Source organism: Oncorhynchus masou, unplaced genomic scaffold, assembly GCF_036934945.1.
Source record: "Oncorhynchus masou masou isolate Uvic2021 unplaced genomic scaffold, UVic_Omas_1.1 unplaced_scaffold_825, whole genome shotgun sequence".
Taxonomy (NCBI): Eukaryota; Metazoa; Chordata; class Actinopteri; order Salmoniformes; family Salmonidae; genus Oncorhynchus; species Oncorhynchus masou.
This window is the reverse complement of record NW_027014730.1, coordinates 313,116-336,036: the sequence shown is the minus strand read 5'-3', so window position 1 is coordinate 336,036 and position 22,921 is coordinate 313,116. Positions and strand designations below refer to the sequence as shown.

Below are 22,921 nucleotides of genomic sequence, written 5' to 3'. Positions count from 1 at the left end.
TTACTGTACTGTAGCAAGCTAGCAATACATTACTGTACTGGAGCTAGCTAGCTCTACATTACTGTACTGTAGCTAGCTCTACATTACTGTAGCTAGCTATTAATATATCTTCAAAGTTGATCTGCTAGTCAGTTGTTAGCTATGTTATTTAAGTACACTCGAGTGATATGCGAGTTGGCTGGCTAGCTTTTGATTTTCAATGTGTTTGTTCACGGTGGCTAGCTGGAGTGTTGTTGTTGTTTAATAACCACCGTGCATTGGTTACGCCATTGATATGTGAGCCCTTTCTTTTGGTTGACCTCCTACACAGGTACCTTACAGATGAAGGAATAGAGGAGTTGAAAGGCACTTCTGAGAAACTCCTCAGCTCCTTACATTATTCGCATTGCACTCAATGTAAGTAGCTAATATTCTCACACTCTCTTCTCGTATACCAACAAACAAACAAAAACGTTTTCCCCTTTCACCTGTGTAGATGTACATTTAACTGACCCCAAGGGGTTTGAATAGAAAAGAGATGTTGTGCTTTCAGTCAACCTCATTTAAAAAAAAAATCAATCAAGCTTTTACAAAAACAGGTTTGTGTAAAACAGATTCCTCTACATTGCTTTGAATATTCGTTATTGAATGTTTTGCCGGTATGTCAGATAAATGAAAGTCACACAAATATGGCTGCATTCCAATTCTCCACCCTTGTTTGATCTTGCACACTTCCCCCTGTCCCTCAAGCCAATGCTTTACATGACAATCTGGGGCGGGGCAGGGCAGCCTAGTGGTTAGAGTGGAGGGGCAGCAGGGTAGCCTAGTGGTTAGAGTGGAGGCGGCAGGTAGCCCTAGTGGTTAGAGTGGAGGGGCGGCAGGGTAGCCTAGTGGTTAGAGTGGAGGGGCGGCAGGGTAGGCTAGTGGTTAGGAGTGGAGGGGCGGCAGGGTGGCCTAGTGGTTAGAGTGGAGGGGCCGCAGGGTAGCCTAATGGTTAGAGTGGAGGGCGGCACCACTCTAGCCCCCTAGCCTACCCTGCCGCCCTCCACTCTAACCCCTAGGCTACCCCTGCCGCCCCCTCCACTCTAACCACTAGGCTACCCCTGCCGCCTCCACTCTAACCCCTAGGCTACCCTGCCGCCCCTCCACTCTAACCCCTAGGCTACCCTGCCGCCCTCCACTCTAACCACTATGGCTACCCCATGCCCTCCACTCTAACCACTAGCTACCCTGCTGCCCTCCACTCTAACCACTAGGCGACCTGCCGCCCCTCCACTCTAACCACTAGGCTACCCTGCCTTCCTCCACTTCAACCACTAGGCTACTCCTGCCGCCCTCCACTCTAACCACTAGGCTACCCTGCCGCCCTCCACTCTTAACCCCTAGGCTACCCTGCCGTCCCAATCAGACTAATCAGACCAACACCAATCCAATAGTGTTTGAAGTCCGTGACAAGGGGTGTGCTCTTGCCCACTCTGAGAGACGTGTGGAGAATCAAGATTCAAGCCAATATTTGCCAGTGCTTTCAAAACAGGTTTCTCTACATTGCTTTCAATTATTGATCTGGAGGTTTACTACATGTCATCTCATTGTCAGCCTAATATGTTGGTGGGGATAAGTGTTGCTCATCTCTCCGCCCTGTCTCTGTGACTGTCTCTACAGAGTGACCTGAGGCCTATTGGCAGGGCGTTTCTCCCTGCGGACATCAACAGTGGCCGGGTGGAGAAGGTGAGGCGTGTGTGTGTGTGTGTGTGTGTGTGTGCGTGTGTGTGTGTGTGCGTGTGTGTGTGTGCGTGTGTGTGTGTGTGTCTTAGCACAGATATGTACGCCAAAGGGTAAGAGAAACTGTCAAAGATCCTATCATAATGATTCGATACAGAAGAAAAACTAAGATTGGATTGGGGGTTAGTCAAGCTTTCGAATGCTATGGTGAGTAAACATGTTGAAGACACATGGCAACATAGAAAGCTAATTCCTAGGCTTTAGCTCAGTGGGCTATTTATCTCAGCCTTGAAAACAACATGCACCTGACCCGGGCTTGATACCTGTTGGTTACACTGTCCTGTGCACGTTTGAAATACCCAAATGCACACTACTTCCAAAGGCACTAAATGTCTGTCACCAGCTTTAAATGCCTTCATTCCTCATTTCTCAGTTCAGCTGAAAAGCCACAGATGATGACGAGGAGATAATTAATTAATTTGTATGAGCTAACCCGGTCTTTATAAAGCAAGAGAGCTAACCTTACGGTCCTCAGAGATCTAATAACCCACGGTCCTCTAAGGCTCCAGAGAGCTAACCCACGGTCCTCCTAAGCTCAGAGAGCTAACCCACAGTCTCTAAGGCTCCCAGAGAGCTAACCCACAGTCCTCATAAAGCTCAGAAGGCTAATAATCCACGGTCCTCATAAAGCTCAGAGAGCTAATAACCCACGGTCCTCAGAGAGCTAATAACCCACGGTCCTCAGAGAGCTAATAACCCATGGTCCTCAGAGAGCTAATAACCCACGGTCCTCAGAGAGCTAATAACCCACGGTCCTCCTAAAGCTCAGAGAGCTAATAACCCACGGTCCTCTTAAAGCTCAGAGAGCTAATAACCCACGGTCCTCAGAGAGCTAATAACCCACGGTCCTCTTAAAGCTCAGAGAGCTAATAACCCACGGTCCTCAGAGAGCTTATAACCCACGGTCCTCTTAAAGCTCAGAGAGCTAATAACCCACAGTCCTCCTAAAGCTCAGAGAGCTAATAACCCACGGTCCTCCTAAAGCTCAGAGAGCTAATTAACCACGGTCCTCCTAAAGCTCAGAGAGCTAATAACCCACGGTCCTCCTAAAGCTCAGAGAGCTAATAACCCACAGTCCTCCGAAAGCTCAGAGAGCTAATAACCCACGGTCCTCCTAAAGCTCAGAGAGCTAATAACCCAGGGTCCTCCTAAAGCTCAGAGAGCTAATATCCCACGGTCCTCCTAAAGCTCAGAGAGCTAATAACCCACGGTCCTCCTAAAGCTCAGAGAGCTAATAACCCCCGGTCCTCAGAGAGCTAATAACCCACGGTCCTCCTAAAGCTCAGAGAGCTAATAACCCACGGTCCTCCTAAAGCTCAGAGAGCTAATAACCCACAGTCCTCCGAAAGCTCAGAGAGCTAATAACCCACGGTCCTCCTAAAGCTCAGAGAGCTAATAACCCACGGTCCTCCTAAAGCTCAGAGAGCTAATAACCCACGGTCCTCCTAAAGCTCAGAGAGCTAATAACCCACAGTCCTCCGAAAGCTCAGAGAGCTAATAACCCACGGTCCTCCTAAAGCTCAGAGAGCTAATAACCCACGGTCCTCCTAAAGCTCAGTGAGCTAATAACCCACGGTCCTCCTAAAGCTCAGAGAGCTAATAACCCACGGTCCTCCAGAGAGCTAATAACCCACGGTCCTCCTAAAGCTCAGAGAGCTAATAACCCACGGTCCTCCTAAAGCTCAGAGAGCTAATAACCCACAGTCCTCCTAAAGCTCAGAGAGCTAATAACCCACGGTCCTCAGAGAGCTAATAACCCACAGTCCTCCTAAAGCTCAGAGAGCTAATAACCCACGGTCCTCAGAGATCTAATAACCCACGGTCCTCAGAGAGCTAATAACCCACGGTCCTCCTAAAGCTCAGAGAGCTAATAACCCACGGTCCTCCTAAAGCTCAGAGAGCTAATAACCCACAGTCCTCCTAAAGCTCAGAGAGCTAATAACCCACGGTCCTCCTAAAGCTCAGAGAGCTAATTAACCCACGGTCCTCCTAAAGCTCGAGAGATAATAACCCACGGTCCTCAGAGAGCTAATAGCCCACGGTCCTCAGAGAGCTAATAACCCACGGTCCTCAGAGAGCTAATAACCCACGGTCCTCAGAGAGCTAATAACCCACGGTCCTCAGAGAGCTAATAACCCACGGTCCTCAGAGAGCTAATAACCCACGGTCCTCAGAGAGCTAATAACCCACGGTCCTCCTAAAGCTCAGAGAGCTAATAACCCACGGTCCTCCTAAAGCTCAGAGAGCTAATAACCCACGGTCCTCCTAAAGCTCAGAGAGCTAATAACCCACGGTCCTCCTAAAGCTCAGAGAGCTAATAACCCACGGTCCTCAGAGAGCTAATAACCCACGGTCCTCCTAAAGCTCAGAGAGCTAATAACCCACGGTCCTCCTAAAGCTCAGAGAGCTAATAACCCACAGTCCTCCTAAAGCTCAGAGAGCTAATAACCTCACGGTCCTCCTAAAGCTCAGAGAGCCAATAACCCACGGTCCTCCTAAAGCTCAGAGAGCTAATAACCCACGGTCCTCCTAAAGCTCAGAGAGCTAATAACCCACGGTCCTCCTAAAGCTCAGAGAGCTAATAACCCACAGTCCTCCGAAAGCTCAGAGAGCTAATAACCCACGGTCCTCCTAAAGCTCAGAGAGCTAATAACCCACGGTCCTCCTAAAGCTCAGAGAGCTAATAACCCACGGTCCTCCTAAAGCTCAGAGAGCTAATAACCCACGGTCCTCAGAGAGCTAATAACCCACGGTCCTCCTAAAGCTCAGAGAGCTAATAACCCACGGTCCTCCTAAAGCTCAGAGAGCTAATAACCCACAGTCCTCCTAAAGCTCAGAGAGCTAATAACCCACGGTCCTCCAGAGAGCTAATAACCCACAGTCCTCCTAAAGCTCAGAGAGCTAATAACCCACGGTCCTCAGAGATCTAATAACCCACGGTCCTCAGAGAGCTAATAACCCACAGTCCTCAGAGATCTAATAACCCACGGTCCTCAGAGATCTAATAACCCACGGTCCTCAGAGATCTAATAACCCATGGTCCTCCTAAAGCTCAGAGAGCTAATAACCCACGGTCCTCAGAGAGACTAACAACCCACGGTCCTCCTAAAGCTCAGAGCTAATAACCCACGGTCCTCCTAAAGCTCAGAGAGCTAATAACCCACGGTCCTCAGAGAGCTAATAACCCACAGTCCTCAGAGATCTAATAACCCACGGTCCTCAGAGATCTAATAACCCACGGTCCTCCTAAAGCTCAGAGAGCTAATAACCCATGGTCCTCCTAAAGCTCAGAGAGCTAATAACCCACGGTCCTCAGAGATCTAATAACCCACGGTCCTCCTAAGGCTCTGTATAAGATATTGCACTCCTTTCAGGTAAGTACAACTCCCACTCTGCATTAGTCTAACAGGGGAAGCGCCATCAATGCTGGTGATTCAGAATTTCTCAGTCTGTCTGCATTACGATATTATTATTTTTGCTTGGCACTTTTCCCAGAGTTGGTTATCACTAGACTGCAATTAATATGTACTGCATTTACAAAGAGGTGATTGAATATGCCGTAGAATGCCAGCTCTTGGAGCTCAGAAACTATTTTAATTGGAACGTGTAAACCTCAGTTGAATGTAAAGGAGGGAACCAGAACCAGAGCTGTGAAAAGAACCATCTGAGTTGTGTTATTTCTTTATGGCTCTTTAGTTGCCACTTCTCTGTTTACAGCATGGACCTGAAGAACAAACACACTCTGTTTAACGGTACGTCAGCGTTAAGGGAGGTCCGGTACATGGCCGTTAAGGAAGGTCAGGTACTTAAGTGTTAAGGAAGGTCAGGTACATGACCGTTAAGGAAGGTCAGGTACTTAAGTGTTAAGGAAGGTCAGGTACATGGCTGTTAAGGAAGGTCAGGTACATGACCGTTAAGGAAGGTCCGGTATATGACCGTTAAGGAAGGTCAGGTACATGACCGTTAAGGAAGGTCCGGTACATGACCGTTAAGGAAGGTCCGGTACATGACTGTTAAGGAAGGTCCGGTACATGACCGTTAAGGAAGGTCCGGTACATGATCGTTAAGGAAGGTCCGGTACATGACCGTTAAGGAAGGTCCGGTACATGACCGTTAAGGAAGGTCGGTACATGACCGTTAAGGAAGGTCAGGTACTTAGCGTTAAGGGCGTCAGGTACATGACCGTTAGGAAGGTCGATTGCATGACCGTTAGGAAGGTCCGAGTATATATGACCGTTAAGGAAGGTCAAGTACATGACCGGTCGGTACATGACCGTTAAGGAAGGTCCGGTACATGACCGTTAAGGAAGGTCCGGTACATGACCGTTAAGGAAGGTCAGGTACATAACCGTTAAGGAAGGTTCGGTACATGACCGTTAAGGAAGGTCCTGTACATGACCGTTAAGGAAGGTCCGGTACATGACCGTTAAGGAAGGTCGATACATGACCGTTAAGGAAGGTCCCGGTATTACATGACTGTTAAGGAAGGTCAGGTACATGACCGTTAAGGAAGGTCAGGTACATGACCGTTGGGAAGGTCAGGTACATGACCGTTAAGGAAGGTCAGGCACATGACCGTTAAGGAAGGTCAGGAGTACATGATGACCGTTAAAGGTCAGGTACATGACCGTTAAGGAAGGTCAGGTACATGACCGTTAAGGAAGGTCAGGTACATGACCGTTAAGGAAGGTCAGATACATGACCGTTAAGGAAGGTCAGGTACATGACCGTTAAGGAAGGTCCGGTACATGACCGTTAAGGAAGGTCCGGTACATGACCATTAAGGAAGATCCGGTACATGACCGTTAAGGAAGGTCAGGTACTTACAGTTGAAGTCAGAAGTTTACATACACCTTAGCCAAATACATTTAAACTCAGTTTTTCACAATTTAATCCTAGCAAAAATTCCCTGTCTTCGGTCAGTTAGGATCACCACTTTTATTTTAAGAATGTGAAATGTCAGAATACTAGTAGAGAAAATTATTTATTTCAGTTTTTATTTTTTTCCATCACATTCCCAGTGGGTCAGAAGTTTACATACACCCAATTAGTATTTGGTAGCATTGCCTTTACATTGTCTAACTTGGGTGAAACATTTTGGGTAGCCTTCCACAAGCTTCCCACAATAAGTTGGGTGAATTTTGGCCCATTCCTCCTGACAAAGCTGGTGTAACAGAGTCAGGTTTGTAGGCCTCCTTGCTCGCACACGCTTTTTCAGTTCTGCCACACAGATTTTCAATATGATTGAGGTCAGGGCTTTGTGATGGCCACTCCAATACCTTGACTTTGTTGTCCTTAAGCCATTTTGACACAACTTTGGACGTATGCTTGAGGTCATTGTCCATTTGGAAGACCCATTTGCAACCAGCTTTAACTTCCTGGCTGATGTCTTGAGATGTTGCTTCAATATATCCACATAATTTTCTTTTCCTCATGATGCCATCTATTTTGTGAAGTGCACCAGTCCCTCCTGCAGCAAAGCACCCCCACAACATGATGCTGCCACCCCCGTGCTTCACGGTTGGGATGGTGTTCTTCGGCTTGCAAGCCTCACGCTTTTTTCTCCAAACGTAACGATGGTCATTTTGGCCAAACAGATCTATTTTTGTTTCATCAGACCAGAGGACATTTCTCCAAAAGTATGATCTTGTCCCCATGTGCAGTAGCAAACTGTAGTCTGGCTTTTTTATGGTGGTTTTGGAGCAGTGGCTTCTTCCTTGCTGAGAGGCCTTTCAGGTTATGTTGATATAGGACTCGTTATACTGTGGATCTAGATACTTTTGTACCTGTTTCCTCCAGAATCTTCTAGGTCCCGTTGCTGTTGTTCTGGGATTTGATTTTGCCAGCACCAAAGTACGTTCATCTCTAGGAGACAGAACGCGTCTCCTTCCTGAGCGGTATGATGTCTGCGTGGTCCCATGGTGTTTATACTTGCGTACTATTGTTTGTACAGATTAACGTGGTACCTTCAGGCGTTTGGAAATTGCTCCCAAGGATGAACCAGACTTGTGGAGGTCTACAATTTTTTTCTGATTTCTTTGATTTTCCCATGATGACAAGCAAGAGGCACTGAGTTTGAAGGTAGGCCTTGAAATACATCCACAGGTACACCTCCAATTGACTCAAATGATGCCTATCAGAAACTTCTAAAGCCATGACATCATTTTCTGGAATTTTCCAAGCTGTTTAAAGGCACAGTCAACTTAGTGTATGTAAACTTCTGACCCACTGGAATTGTGATACAGTGAATTATAAGTGAAATAATCCGTTTGAAAACAATTGTTGGAAACATTAATTGTGTCACGCACAAAGTAGATGTCCAAACCGACTTTCCTAAACTGTAGTTAGTTAACAGGAAATGTGTGGAGGGGTTGAAAAAGGAGTTTTAATGACTCCAACCTAAGTGTATGTAAACTAGTTTTAATGACTCCAACCTAAGTGTATGTAAACTAGTTTTAATGACTCCAACCTAAGTGTATGTAAACTAGTTTTAATGACCCCAACCTAAGTGTATGTAAACTAGTTTTAATGACTCCAACCTAAGTGTATGTAAACTAGTTTTAATGACTCCAACCCTAAGTGTATGTAAACTAGTTTTAATGACTCCAACCTTAAGTGTATGTAAACTAGTTTTAATGACTCCAACCCTAAGTGTATGTAAACTAGTTTTAATGACTCCAACCCTAAGTGTATGTAAACTAGTTTTAATGACTCCAACCCTAAGTGTATGTAAACTAGTTTTAATGACTCCAACCTCAGTGTATGTAAACTAGTTTTAATGACTCCAACCTACAGTGTATGTAAACTAGTTTTAATGACTCCAACCTAAGTGTATGTAAACTAGTTTTAATGACTCCAACCTAAGTGTATGTAAACTAGTTTTAATGACTCCAACCTAAGTGTATGTAAACTAGTTTTAATGACTCCAACCTAAGTGTATGTAAACTAGTTTTAATGACTCCAACCTAAGTGTATGTAAACTAGTTTTAATGACCCAACCTAAGTGTATGTAAACTAGTTTTAATGACTCCAACCTAAGTGTGTGTAAACTAGTTTTAATGACTCCAACCTAAGTGTATGTAAACTAGTTTTAATGACTCCAACCTAAGTGTATGTAAACTAGTTTTAATGACTCCAACCTAAGTGTGTGTAACTAGTTTTAATGACTCCAACCGAAGTGTATGTAAACTAGTTTTAATGACTCCAACCTAAGTGTATGTAAACTAGTTTTAATGACTCCAACCTACGTGTATGTAAACTTCCCGACTTCAACTGTAAAAGCAGTAAGGTCAATTTGAGCGAGGAGACGGCGAGGGGAGCTCAATTCAATAAACTTTATTCGTCCCAGAGGAGCAGTTATTGAAGCTGGAACCATCTGGTGAGGTTGTTTGCCAGTTCGGTGGTTACAAATGTCTTTACTGCAACAAACCCTGGCATTAGGACACACCGGAGCGAAAAAAATCTCCTTATTGGACAAGTTCAGCTCCCCTCTCGCTTTGTCTGTTTTGATCCGTTTGGTGCCTGATGAATACGGACCTCTAACTCAGTCTCTGGCTGTAACAAAAAGGTTTTTGCTACAGTGTGCCCTAATTAACACGACCGCTGTCGCTTCGTCTTTTCCTCACCCGTACCGCCCTCAGTTGGAGGGTCCGTGTGTGCTGCAGGTTCAGAAGGTGAGGAACGTGTCGGCCCCTAAGGACAACGAGGAGTCTCAGGAGCCCCCAGGATGCTGAGGCTGCAGATGACAGACGGACACACCAACGCTGTGGGCCTCGAGTTCACACACCTGTCCCAGATCAGGTAGAGAACAACTAGTTCACACACCTGTCCCAGATCAGGTAGAGAACAACTAGTTCAGACACCTGTCCCAGATCAGGTAGAGAACAACAACTAGTTCACACACCTGTCCCAGATCAGGTAGAGAACAACTAGTTCAGACACCTGTCCCAGATCAGGTAGAGAACAACTACTAGTTTAAACACCTGTCCCAGATCAGGTAGAGAACAACTACTAGTTCACACACCTGTCCCAGATCAGGTAGAGAACAACTACTAGTTCACACACCTGTCCCAGATCAGGTAGAGAACAACTACTAGTTCACACACCTGTCCCAGATCAGGTAGAGAACAACTAGTTCAGGCACCTGTCCCAGATCAGGTAGAGAACAACTACTAGTTCACACACCTGTCCCAGATCAGGTAGAGAACAACTACTAGTTCAGACACCTGTCCCAGATCAGGTAGAGAACAACTACTAGTTTAAACACCTGTCCCAGATCAGGTAGAGAACAACTAGTTCAGACACCTGTCCCAGATCAGGTAGAGAAAAACTACTAGTTCAGACACCTGTCCCAGATCAGGTAGAGAACAACTACTAGTTCAGACACCTGTCCCAGATCAGGTAGAGAACAACTACTAGTTCAGACACCTGTCCCAGATCAGGTAGAGAACAACTACTAGTTCAGACACCTGTCCCAGATCAGGTAGAGAACAACTACTAGTTCACACACCTGTCCCAGATCAGGTAGAGAACAACTAGTTCAGACACCTGTCCCAGATCAGGTAGAGAACAACTAGTTCAGACACCTGTCCCAGATCAGGTAGAGAACAACTACTAGTTTAAACACCTGTCCCAGATCAATTCATTAATCGGTTTGATTGATTAGCTACTTTAAACACCAGGCTAATCTGTTCGATCTATTAGCTACTTTAAACACCAGGCTAATCTGTTTGATTAGCTACTTTAAACACCAGGCTAATCTGATTGATTAGCAACTTTAAACACCAGGCTAATCTGATTGATTAGCTACTTTAAACACCAGGCTAATCTGATTGATTAGCTACTTTAAACACCAGACTAATCTGATTGATTAGCAACTTAAACAATTGCAGGCTAATCTGTTTGATTAGCTACTTTAAAACAATTGGCTGTCTGATTGATTAGCTACTTTAAACACCAGACTAATCTGATTGATTAGCAACTTTAAACACCAGGCTAATCTGTTTGATTAGCTACTTAAACACCAGGCTAATCTGATTGATTAGCTACTTTAAACACCAGGCTAATCTGATTGATTATGCAACTTTAAACACCAGGCTAATCTGATTGATTGATCAGGTAAGGAACAGCTACTTCTTAAACACCAGGCTAAACTCAGAGGTCGCTTATCCAATCTTCATAGAATAGAATTGCTGATTTCAGATCAGTTTATTTGTCTTTTAAATCTCCATGAATAAGAGTAAATAGACAGGGGTGACCTGACCTAGATCCAGCACTGCTACTCTGAATACTTGATGAGTACGGCCACAGGAACAAGATCAGCTTCTGAAACTCTCTCTCGATCATCACCGTCGACCAGTTGGAACAGAGTAGCGCGTTAGCATCAAAAGGCTATCCGCGTCTTCTCCGAAGGCACAGAAACAAAACCTAGTAAATAATTTGGTTTTTCTGGACTGCATTCCCAGCGTAGGAGTTTTACCACCAGGAAAAGTACCGTACGGTGCCAGGAGCGAGGAAAACAACAACAACAACAACAACAAATATATGTACAGTGCATTCAGAAAGACCCCCTTGATTTCCCCCCACATTTTGTTTCGTTACAGCCTCATTCTAAAATGGATTACATTGTCCCCCCCCACTGATCAATCTACACACAATACCCGAAGCAAAAACAGGGTTTGGACAAAAAATTGGACTCCTTGATAGGGCCTTCCATCTGAATATCTAGTCATCAATTAATTACTCCTAGATAGGGCCTTCCATACGTGCGTTTATAGGTACGTTCCCTGACAGAGGCCCTTAGATCCCCATTTCAGATGTCTCTGATGATTCTGTCTATTCCCTACGTAGAGCATTACTTATGACCAGAGCCTATGGGTCTCCCTATGGAGTCTCTCCTCTATGGATCTCCCTATGGAGTCTCACTATGGGTCTCTCTATGGGTCTCTCCTATGGGTCTCCCCTATGGGTCTCCCTATGGGTCTCTCCCTATGGGTCTCCCTATGGGTCTCCCTATGGGTCTCTCTATGTGTCTCCCTATGGGTCTCCTATGGGTCTCTCTATGGGTCTCTCCCTATGGGTCTCTCCCTATGGGTCTCTCTATGTGTCTCCCTATGGGTCTCCTATGGGTCTCCCTATGGGTCTCTCTATGGGTCTCCCTATGGGTCTCCCTGTGGGCTCCTATGGGTCTCCTATGGGTCTCCCTATGGGTCTCCTATGGGTCTCCTATGGGTCTCTCTATGGGTCTCCCTATGGGCCTCCTATGGGTCTCCCTATGGGTCTCCTATGGGTCTCCTATGGGTCTCTATGGGTCTCTCTATGGGCGCTCCTATGGGCCTCCCTATGGGTCTCCTATGGGCCTCCTATGGGTCTCTCTATGGGCCTCCTATGGGTCTCCCTATGGGTCTCCTATGGGTCTCCCTATGGGGTCTCTCTATGGGTCTCTCTATGGGCCTCCCTATGGGCCTCCCTATGGGTCTCCCTATGGGTCTCCTATGGGCCTCCCTATGGGTCTCTCTATGGGTCTCTCTATGGGCCTCCCTATGGGTCTCCCTATGGGCCTCCCTATGGGTCTCTCTATGGGTCTCCCTATGGGTCTCCCTATGGGTCTCCCTATGGGTCTCTCCTATGGGTCTCCCTATGGGTCTCCCTATGGGTCTCCTTGTGGGTCTCTCCTATGGGTCTCTCTATGGGTCTCCCTATGGGCCTCCCTATGGGTCTCTCTATGGGTCTCCTATGGGTCTCTCCTATGGGTCTCTCTATGGTCTCGCCTATGGGTCTCCCTGTGGGTCTCCCTATGGGTCTCCTATGGAGTCTCCCTGTGGGTCTCCCTATGGGTCTCCCTATGGGTCTCTCTATGGGATCTCCCTGGGCCTCCCCTATGGGCCTCCTATGGGTCTCTCTATGGAGTCTCCCTATGGGTCTCCCTATGGGTCTCTCTATGGGTCTCCTATGGGCCTCCCTATGGGTCTCCTATGGGTCTCTCCTATGGGTCTCTCTATGGGTCTCCCTATGGGTCTCCCTATGGGTCTCCCTATGGGTCTCCCTATGGGTCTCCCTATGGGTCTCCCTGTGGGTCTCCCTATGGGTCTCCCTATGGGTCTCCTGTGGGTCTCTCTATGGGTCTCTCTATGGGTCTCCCTATGGGTCTCCCATGGGTCTCCCCTATGGGTCTCCTATGGGTCTCTCTATGGGTCTCCCCTATGGGTCTCCCTGTGGGTCTCCTATGGGTCTCCTATGGGTCTCCCTGTGGGTCTCCTATGGGTCTCTCTGGGCCTCCCCTGGGCCTCCCTATGGGTCTCCCTATGGGTCTCCCTATGGGTACTCCCTATGGGTCTCTCTATGGGTCTCTCTATGGGCCTCCCTGGGCCTCCCTATGGGTCTCCCTATGGGCCTCCCCTATGGGTCTCTCTATGGGTCTCCCTATGGGGTCTCCCTATGGGTCTCCCTATGGGTCTCCTATGGGTCTCCTATGGGTCTCCCTGTGGGTCTCTCCCTATGGGTCTCTCTATGGGTCTCCTGTGGGTCTCCCTATGGGTCTCCTATGGGTCTCTCTAGGTCTCCTATGGGTCTCTCCCTATGGGTCTCCCTATGGGTCTCTCTATGGGTCTCCTATGGGTCTCCCTGGGTCTCTCTATGGGTCTCCCTGTGGGCTAGGTCTCCCTATGGGCCTCTCTATGGGTCTCTATGGGCCTCCCTATGGGTCTCCCTATGGGTCTCCTATGGGCCTCCCTATGGGCCTCCTGGGCCTCTATGGGTCTCTCTATGGGCCTCCCTATGGTCTCCCTAGGTCTCCCTATGGGCCTCCTATGGGTCTATGGGTCTCTCTATGGGCCTCCTATGGGCCTCTATCTCTATGGGTCTCCTATGGGCCTCCCTATGGGTCTCTCTATGGGTCTCTCTGGGTCTCCCTATGGGTCTCCCTATGGGTCTCTCTATGGGTCTCCCCTGGGTCTCTCTATGGGTCTCCTATGGGTCTCTCCCTATGGATCTCCCTATGGGTCTCTCCCTGTGGGTCTCTATGGGTCTATGGGTCTCTCTATGCGTCTCTCTATGGGTCTCCCTATGGGCCTCCCTATGGGTCTCTCTATGGGTCTCCCTAGGTCTCTCTAGGTCTCTCTATGGGTCTCTATGGGTCTCTGTAGGTCTCCCTATGGGTCTCCCTGTGGGTCTCTATAGGTCTCTCTATGGGTCTCCTGTGGGTCTCCTGTGGGTCTCCCTATGGGTCTCCCTGTGGGTCTCCTATGGGTCTCCTATGGGTCTCTCTATGGGTCTCCCTGGGCCTCCTATGGGTCTCTATGGGTCTCCTATGGGCCTCCCTATGGGTCTCCTATAGGTCTCCTATGGGTCTCTCTCTATGGGTCTCTCTATGGGTCTCCTGGGTCTCCCTGTGGGTGCTCCCTGTGGGTCTCCTGTGGGTCTCCTATGGGTCTCTATGGGTCTCTCTATGGGTCTCCCTATGGGCCTCCTATGGGCTCCCTGGGTCTCCTATGGGTCTCCTATGGGTCTCCTATGGGTCTCCTATGGGTCTCTATATGGGTCTCCCTAGGTCTCCCTATGGGTCTCCCTGTGGGTCTCCTGTGGGTCTCCTATGGGTCTCCTATGGGTCTCTCTATGGGTCTCCCCTATGGGCCTCCCCTATGGGTCTCTCTATGGGTCTCCCTATGGGCCTCCCTATGGGTCTCCCTATGGGTCTCCCTATGGGTCTCTCCCTATGGGTCTCTCTATGGGTCTCCTATGGGTCTCCCTGTGGGTCTCCCTGTGGGTCTCCCTGTGGGTCTCCCTATGGGTCTCCCTATGGGTCTCTCTATGGGTCTCCCTATGGGCCTCCCTATGGGCCTCCCTATGGGTCTCCCTATGGGTCTCCCTATGGGTCTCCCTATGGGTCTCCCTATGGGTCTCTATATGGGTCTCCCTATGGGTCTCCCTATGGGTCTCCCTATGGGTCTCCCTGTGGGCTCCCTATGGGTCTCCCTATGGGTCTCTCCCTATGGGTCTCCCTATGGGTCTCCCTATGGGTCTCCCTGTGGGTCTCTCCCTATGGGTCTCTCTATGGGTCTCCCTATGGGTCTCTCTATGGGTCTCCCTATGGGTCTCCCTATGGGTCTCCTATGGGTCTCTCTATGGGTCTCCCTATGGGTCTCCCTGTGGGTCTCCCTATGGGTCTCCCTATGGTCTCCCTGTGGGTCTCCCTATGGGTCTCTCTATGGGCCTCCCTGGGCCTCCTATGGGTCTCCCTATGGGTCTCCTATGGGCCTCCCTATGGGTCTCTCTATGGGTCTCTCTATGGGCCTCCCTATGGGCCTCCCTATGGGTCTCCCTATGGGCCTCCCTATGGGTCTCTCTATGGGTCTCCCTATGGGTCTCCCTATGGGTCTCTCCCTATGGGTCTCCCTATGGGTCTCCCTGTGGGTCTCTCCCTATGGGTCTCTCTATGGGTCTCTCTATGGGTCTCCCTATGGGCCTCCCTATGGGTCTCTCTATGGGTCTCCCTATGGGTCTCTCCCTGGGTCTCTCTATGGGTCTCCCTATGGGTCTCCCTGTGGGTCTCCCTATGGGTCTCCCTATGGGTCTCCCTGTGGGTCTCTCTATGGGTCTCCCTATGGGCCTCCCTATGGGCCTCCCTATGGGTCTCTCTATGGGTCTCCCTATGGGTCTCCCTATGGGTCTCTCCCTATGGGTCTCCTATGGGTCTCCCTGTGGGTCTCTCCTATGGGTCTCTCTATAGGTCTCTCTATGGGTCTCCCCTATGGGCCTCCCTATGGGTCTCTCTATGGTCTCCTATGGGTCTCTCCCTATGGGTCTCTCTATGGGTCTCCCTATGGGTCTCCCCTGTGGGTCTCCTATGGGTCTCCCTATGGGTCTCCCTGTGGGTCTCTCTATGGGTCTCCCTAATGGGCCTCCTATGGGCCTCCTATGGGTCTCTCTATGGGTCTCCCTATGGGTCTCCCTATGGGTCTCTCTATGGGTCTCCCTATGGGCCCCTATGGGCCTCCTATGGGTCTCTCTATGGGCCTCCTATGGGTCTCCTATGGGTCTCCCTATGGGCCTCCCTATGGGCCTCTATGGGTCTCTCTATGGGCCTCCTATGGGCCTCCCTATGGGTCTCCCCTATGGGCCTCCCTATGGGTCTCTATGGGTCTCTCTATGGGCCTCCCTATGGGCCTCCCTATGGCCCTATGGGTCTCCCTATGGGTCTCTCTATGGGTCTCCCTATGGGTCTCTCTATGGGTCTCCCTATGGGTCTCTCCCTATGGGTCTCCCTGTGGGTCTCTCCCTATGGGTCTCTCTATGGGTCTCTCTATGGGTCTCCCTATGGGCCTCCCTATGGGTCTCTCTATGGGTCTCCCTATGGGTCTCTCCCTATGGGTCTCTCTATGGGTCTCCCTATGGGTCTCCCTGTGGGTCTCCCTATGGGTCTCCCTGTGGGTCTCCCTATGGGTCTCCCTATGGGTCTCTCTATGGGTCTCCCTATGGGTCTCCCTGTGGGTCTCCCTATGGGTCTCCCTGTGGGTCTCCTATGGGTCTCCTATGGGTCTCTCTATGGGTCTCCCTATGGGCCTCCCTATGGGTCTCTCTATGGGTCTCCCTATGGGTCTCCCTATGGGTCTCCCTATGGGTCTCTCCCTATGGGTCTCTCTATGGGTCTCCCTATGGGTCTCCCTGTGGGTCTCCCTGTGGGTCTCCCTGTGGGTCTCCCTATGGGTCTCCCTATGGGTCTCTCTATGGGTCTCCCTATGGGCCTCCCTATGGGCCTCCCTATGGGTCTCCCTATGGGTCTCCCTATGGGTCTCCCTATGGGTCTCTCTATGGGTCTCCCTATGGGTCTCCCTATGGGTCTCCCTATGGGTCTCCCTGTGGGCTCCCTATGGGTCTCCCTATGGGCCTCCCTATGGGTCTCCCTATGGGTCTCCCTATGGGTCTCCCTATGGGTCTCTCTATGGGTCTCCCTATGGGCCTCCCTATGGGTCTCCCTATGGGTCTCCCTATGGGTCTCTCTATGGGTCTCCCTATGGGCCTCTCCCTGTGGGTCTCCCTATGGGTCTCCCTGTGGGTCTCCCTATGGGTCTCCCTATGGGTCTCCCTGTGGGTCTCCCTATGGGTCTCCCTGTGGGTCTCCCTATGGGTCTCCCTGTGGGTCTCCCTATGGGTCTCCCTGTGGGTCTCCCTGTGGGTCTCCCTATGGGTCTCCCTGTGGGTCTCCCTGTGGGTCTCCTGTGGGTCTCCTATGGGTCTCTCTATGGGTCTCCCCATGGGTCTCCCTATGGGTCTCCCTATGGGTCTCCCTATGGGTCTCCTGTGGGTCTCCTGCGGGTCTCCCTATGGGTCTCCCTGTGGGTCTCCTATGGTCTCCCATGGGCCTCCCTATGGGCCTCCTATGGGTCTCCCTATGGGTCTCCCTATGGGCCTCCTATGGCTCCTATGGGTCTCCCTATGGCCTCCTATGGGTCTCCCTATGGGCCTCCTATGGGTCTCCCTATGGGGTCTCCTATGGGTCTCCCTATGGGTCTCCCCATGGGTCTCTCCCATGGGTCTCCCTATGGGTCTCCTATGGGTCTCTCTATGGGTCTCAAGGGTCTCCTGGGCCTATGGGTCTCTTAAGGGTCTCCTATGGGTCTCTCCCCATGGGTCTCCTGGGTCTCTCCCTATGGGTCTCCTGTGGGTCCCCTGTGGGTCTCCCCATGGGTCTCCCTGTGGGTCTCCCTACGGGTCTCCTATGGGTCTCCTAGGTCTCTATGGGTCTCTCCATGGGCCTCCCTATGGGCCTCCCCATGGGTCTCTCTGGTTCTCCCTATGGGTCTCCTGTGAGTCTCTCTATGGGTCTCCCTATGGGCCTCCCTATGGGCCTCCCTACGGGTCCTCTATGGGCCTCCCTATGGGTCTCCCTATGGGGTCTCCTAAGGGCCTCCCTATGGGCCTCCCCTGGGTCTCTCTGGGCCTCCCTATGGGCCTCCCTAAGGGCCTCCCTATGGGTCTCCTGGGGCCTTATGGGTCTCTCTATGGGTCTCTATGGGCCTCCCTATGGGCCTCCCTATGGGCCTCCCTATGGGCCTCCCTATGGGTCTCTCTATGGGTCTCCTGGGTCTCTCTATGGGTCTCCCTATGGGTCTCTATGGGTCTCCCCATGGGTCTCTCCCCATGGGGTCTCCCCTATGGGGCCTCCTGTGGGTCTCTCCCTGGGTCTCTCTATGGGTCTCTCTATGGGTCTCTCTATGGGCCTCCCTATGGGTCTCTCTATGGGTCTCCTATGGGTCTTCTATGGGTCTCCCTATGGGTCTCTCCATGGGTCTCCCTATGGGTCTCCCTGTGGGTCTCCCTATGGGTCTCCTGTGGGTCTCCTATGGGCCTCCTATGGGTCTCTCTACGGGTCTCCCTATGGGTCTCTATGGGTCTCCCTATGGGTCTCTCTATGGGTCTCCCTATGGGTCTCCCTATGGGTCTCCCTGTGGGGCTCTCCTATGGGGTCTCCCCATGGGGCCTCCTGGGTCTCCCTATGGGTCTCCCTGGGTCTCCTATGGGTCTCTCTATGGGTCTCCCTATGGGCCTCCCTATGGGTCTCCCCTATGGGTCTCCCTATGGGTCTCCTATGGGTCTCCTATGGGTCTCCTGTGGGTCTCCTATGGGTCTCCTGTGGGTCTCCCTATGGGTCTCCCTATGGGTCTCCCTATGGGTCTCCCTATGGGTCTCCCTATGGGTCTCCCTGTGGGCTCCCTATGGGTCTCCCTATGGGTCTCCCTATAGGTCCTGTTCTAAGGCCATTTGGGATGCAGCTTCCATCTAACAGGCTGATGAAATAACACGTATCCTGTCTACAAATCACTTCCTGTTGACTGTATAGACCTGTAGACTGACCTGTAGACTGACCTGTAGACTGACCTGTAGACTGACCTGTGGACTGACCTGTAGACTGACCTGTAGACCCACCTGTAGACTGACCTGTAGACTGACCTGTAGACTGACCTGTGGACTGACCTGTAGACTGACCTGTAGACTGACCTGTGGACTGACCTGTAGCCTGCCCTTTAGACTGACCTGTGGACTGACCTGTAGACTGACCTGTAGACTGACCTGTAGACTGACCTGTAGACTGACCTGTGGACTGACCTGTGGACTGACCTGTAGACTGACCTGTAGACTGACCTGTAGACTGACCTGTAGACTGACCTGTAGACCGACCTGTAGACTGACCTGTAGACTGACCTGTAGACTGACCTGTGGACTGACCTGTAGACTGACCTGTAGACTGACCTGTAGACCGACCTGTAGACCGACCTGTAGACCGACCTGTAGACCGACCTGTAGACCGACCTGTGGACCGACCTGTGGACTGACCTGTGGACTGACCTGTGGACTGACCTGTAGACTGACCTGTAGACTGACCTGTAGACTGACCTGTGGACTGACCTGTGGACTGACCTGTAGACTGACCTGCAGACTGACCTGTAGACTGACCTGTAGACTGACCTGTGGACTGACCTGTAGACTGACCTGTGGACTGACCTGTAGACTGACCTGTAGACTGACCTGTAGACTGACCTGTGGACTGACCTGTAGACCACCTGTAGACTGACCTGTAGACTGGACCTAGACTGACCTGTAGACCGACCTGTAGACTGACCTGTAGACTGACCTGAGACTGACCTGTGGGACTGACCTGTAGACTGACCTGTAGACTGACATGTAGACTGACCTGTAGACTGACCTGTAGACTGACCTGTGAGACCCGACCTGTAGACTGACCTGTAGACTGACCTGTAGACTGACCTGTGGACTGACCTGTAGACTGACCTGTAGACTGGCCTGTAGACTGGTGCTGCTTCACTCTGTCTACCAATCAGCCAGTATCGTAGATCCTCATTTTCAACCAAAACTCTCGTCTTTCTTTTGGAATGGAAGCACAGACCCTCCCTCCCAGACCGATGTTGGTGACTTTTTCTGAACTCCCTCAGCCTCCTCCTCCTCCCTCCTGCACCCTCCCTCCCTCCATCCCTGACTCCCTCCTCCTCCTGCACTCCCTCCCTCCCTCCCTGCCTCCTCCTGCCTCCCTCCCTCCCTGCACCCTCCCTCCATCCCTCCCCTGCACTCCCTCCCTGCACTCCCTCCCTGCCTCCCTCCCCCTCCCTTCCATCCCTCCTCCCTGCACTCCCCCTCTCTTCCTCCCTCCCTCCCCGGTCTCCATCTCTCTCTCTTTCTTCTTCTCCCTCTGTAATTTCCACTCGTCAGTGGCTGATCCGCTACCAATCCGTTTCCAATTACAACTCCATCCAAGCAGCGTCCGCAGCGACGGCTGCCGTGGCGACCAGCCAGCCCTACAGGTGGAGTGGCCAGAGAGGAACGCTGAGTCCCACATGGTTCCTATTATCTCTGGACTCAAACGATGTAGTGCACTACGAAGGGGAATTAGGGTCCCATTTGGGACGGAGAGCTTGCCGGAATCTATCCGCAGGAGAGAACAGTACAACCCTTTTATTATGACAACACTAACTAGTGTCTGTTCTGTTGATATCAGCTAGCTCTGATAGTGGAGGGAGGGAGGGAGGAGAGGGAGGGGAGAAGGAGAGAGAGGAGGGAGAGAGGGAGGGAGAGAGGAGGGGAGGGAGAGAGAGGGAGGAGGAAGGAGGAGGGAGAGAGGGAGGGAGGGAAGGGAGGAAGAGAGAAGGAGAGAGAGAGGGAGGGAGAGGGAGGGAGGGAGAAGAGGAGCGAGGAGAGAGAGAGGGAGGGAGGAGAGAGAAGGAGAGAGAGAGGGAGGGAGAGGGAGGGAGAGAGAGAGAGAGAGAGAGGGAGGGAGGGAGAGAAAAGGAAACAGGACGAGATGGATGAGAGGGTGGATAGAAGGAAACAGAAAGAGGTTAGTTTGTATTGGCGTGCAGATCCGTTCCACAGTGTCATTATGAGACAGTACCCTGAGAGAGGACCCTGCTCCAGTCCCAGCTAGCTCTGATAGTGGAGAGAGGGAGGGAGGGAGAGATGACCCTGCTCCAGTCCCAGCTAGCTCTGATAGTGGAGAGGAGGGAGGAGGGAGAGAGAGGGGACCCTGCTCCAGTCCCAGCTAGCTCTGATAGTGGAGAGAGGGAGGGAGGGAGAGAGGGGACCCTGCTCCAGTCCCAGCTAGCTCTGATAGTGGAGAGAGGGAGGGAGGGAGGGAGAGAGGGGACCCTGCTCCAGTCCCAGCTAGCTCTGATAGTGGAGAGAGGGAGGGAGGGAGGAGAGAGGGACCCTGCTCCAGTCCCAGCTAGCTCTGATAGTGGAGAGAGGGAGGGAGGGAGGGAGAGGGGGACCCTGCTCCAGTCCCAGCTAGCTCTGATAGTGGAGAGAGGGAGGGAGGGAGGGAGAGGAGGGGACCCTGCTCCAGTCCCAGCTAGCTCTGATAGTGGAGAGAGGAGGGAGGAGGGAGGGAGGGAGGGAGGAGAGGACCCTGCTCCAGTCCCAGCTAGCTCTGATAGTGGAGGGAGGGAGAGGACCCTGCTCCAGTCCCAGCTAGCTCTAATAGTGGAGGGAGGGAGGGAGGGAGGGAGGGAGGGAGGGAGGGAGGGAGAAAAGGAAACAGAAAGAGGTTAGTTTGTATTGGCGTGCAGATCCGTTCCACAGTGTAATTATGAGACAGTACCCTGAGAGAGGACCCTGCTCCAGTCCCAGCTAGCTCTGATAGTGGAGAGAGGGAGGGAGGGAGGGAGAGAGGGGACCCTGCTCCAGTCCCAGCTAGCTCTGATAGTGGAGGGAGGGAGGGAGGACCCTGCTAGTGGAGGGAGCTAGCCAAGCTGTCCCAAATGGCTTCCTATTCCCTACTACTTGCCCTATTGGTGGAGGTGGTGGTGGTGGGGGGGCTCTTGTCAAACATGATGTCCTATAGGGGTGGCTGCCGTTTGAGACATACTGGGCCATTGGTTGGACGTACTGGGCCATTGGGTTGGACGTACTGGGCCATTGGGTTGGACGTACTGGTCCATTGGGTTGGACGTACTGGTCCATTGGGTTGGACGTACTGGTCCATTGGGTTGGACGTACTGGGCCATTGGGTTGGACGTACTGGTCCATTGGGTTGAACGTACTGGGCCATTGGGTTGGACGTACTGGTCCATTGGGTTGAACGTACTGGGCCATTGGGTTGGGCGTACTGGGCCATTGGGTTGGACGTACTGGGCCATTGGGTTGGACGTACTGGTCCATTGGGTTGAACGTACTGGACGTACTGGGCCATTGGGTTGGACGTATTGGTCCATTGGGTTGAACGTACTGGGCCATTGGGTTGAACGTACTGGGCCATTGGGTTGGACGTACTGGGCCATTGGGTTGGACGTACTGGGTCATTGGGTTGGACATACTGGGCCATTGGGTTGGACGTACTGGGCCATTGGGTTGGACGTACTGGACGTACTGGGCCATTGGGTTGGACGTACTGGGCCATTGGGTTGGACGTACTGGGCCATTGGGTTGGACGTACTGGGCCATTGGGTTGGACGTACTGGGCCATTGGGTTGGATGTACTGGGCCATTGGGTTGGACGTACTGGGCCATTGGGTTGGACGTGAAATCCCTAATTGCTGCATCAGCAGCTGGACATCCCTCTAAGTCCCTGTGCTTTTTAATGAGAGGACTAGGGCAGGCTGAATTCCAAATGGCACCTTATTCCCTATAGGGCCCTGGTCAAAAGTAGTGCACTACATAGGGAATAGGATCCCGTTTGGGACGCGGGCCGGAGGGCTCAGAGGTGGTGGTGATCAGAACTGGGCTGTTAATTTAAAATGAGAACGGCCTGACCCGGCGGGTGGGATTATTCCTAGGGTCTGTCCCAATTTGGGCCCCCCCCCCTATTCCCTATATAGTGCACTACTTTTGGCCACAGGCCATGCCCTATCCAGACCACTTTTCTAAATGACACATCTGTGTTTCTATAGGGTGCTATTTTAGGACACAATCCCTCATCATCCCTAGCCTCACCATCCTACTGCAACACAGCGTGTCATTTAGAAGAGTGGTCTGGATAGGGCATGGTCTGTCTGACAGGACAGAGAGGGGAGAGGGTTTGTGGGTAACGTAAGCTAAGCTGTTCTTTTGGCATGGCTAGCCCTTGTTGGACATTAGCCATCACAGGCATAGCTGGCTGGATGAAGAGTTTTAGGACGGGAAAATGAATCGTGATGATTTGCTGTTTCTCTTTTCT

General features: G+C 51.3%; 1 protein-coding gene across 1 annotated transcript in view; it reads left to right on the top strand.

Moving 5' to 3' along the window:
- The first annotated feature begins 354 nt into the window (after positions 1–354).
- LOC135537729 (tudor domain-containing protein 3-like) overlaps positions 355–22,921 on the top strand; it is a 48,542-nt gene continuing 25,975 nt past the window's right edge. The window contains 3 exon segments of the mRNA XM_064963760.1: positions 355–396; positions 1,642–1,707; positions 9,402–9,561. Of these exon segments, the coding sequence (XP_064819832.1) occupies positions 9,488–9,561 (74 nt within the window). The 5' untranslated portion in view covers positions 355–396; positions 1,642–1,707; positions 9,402–9,487.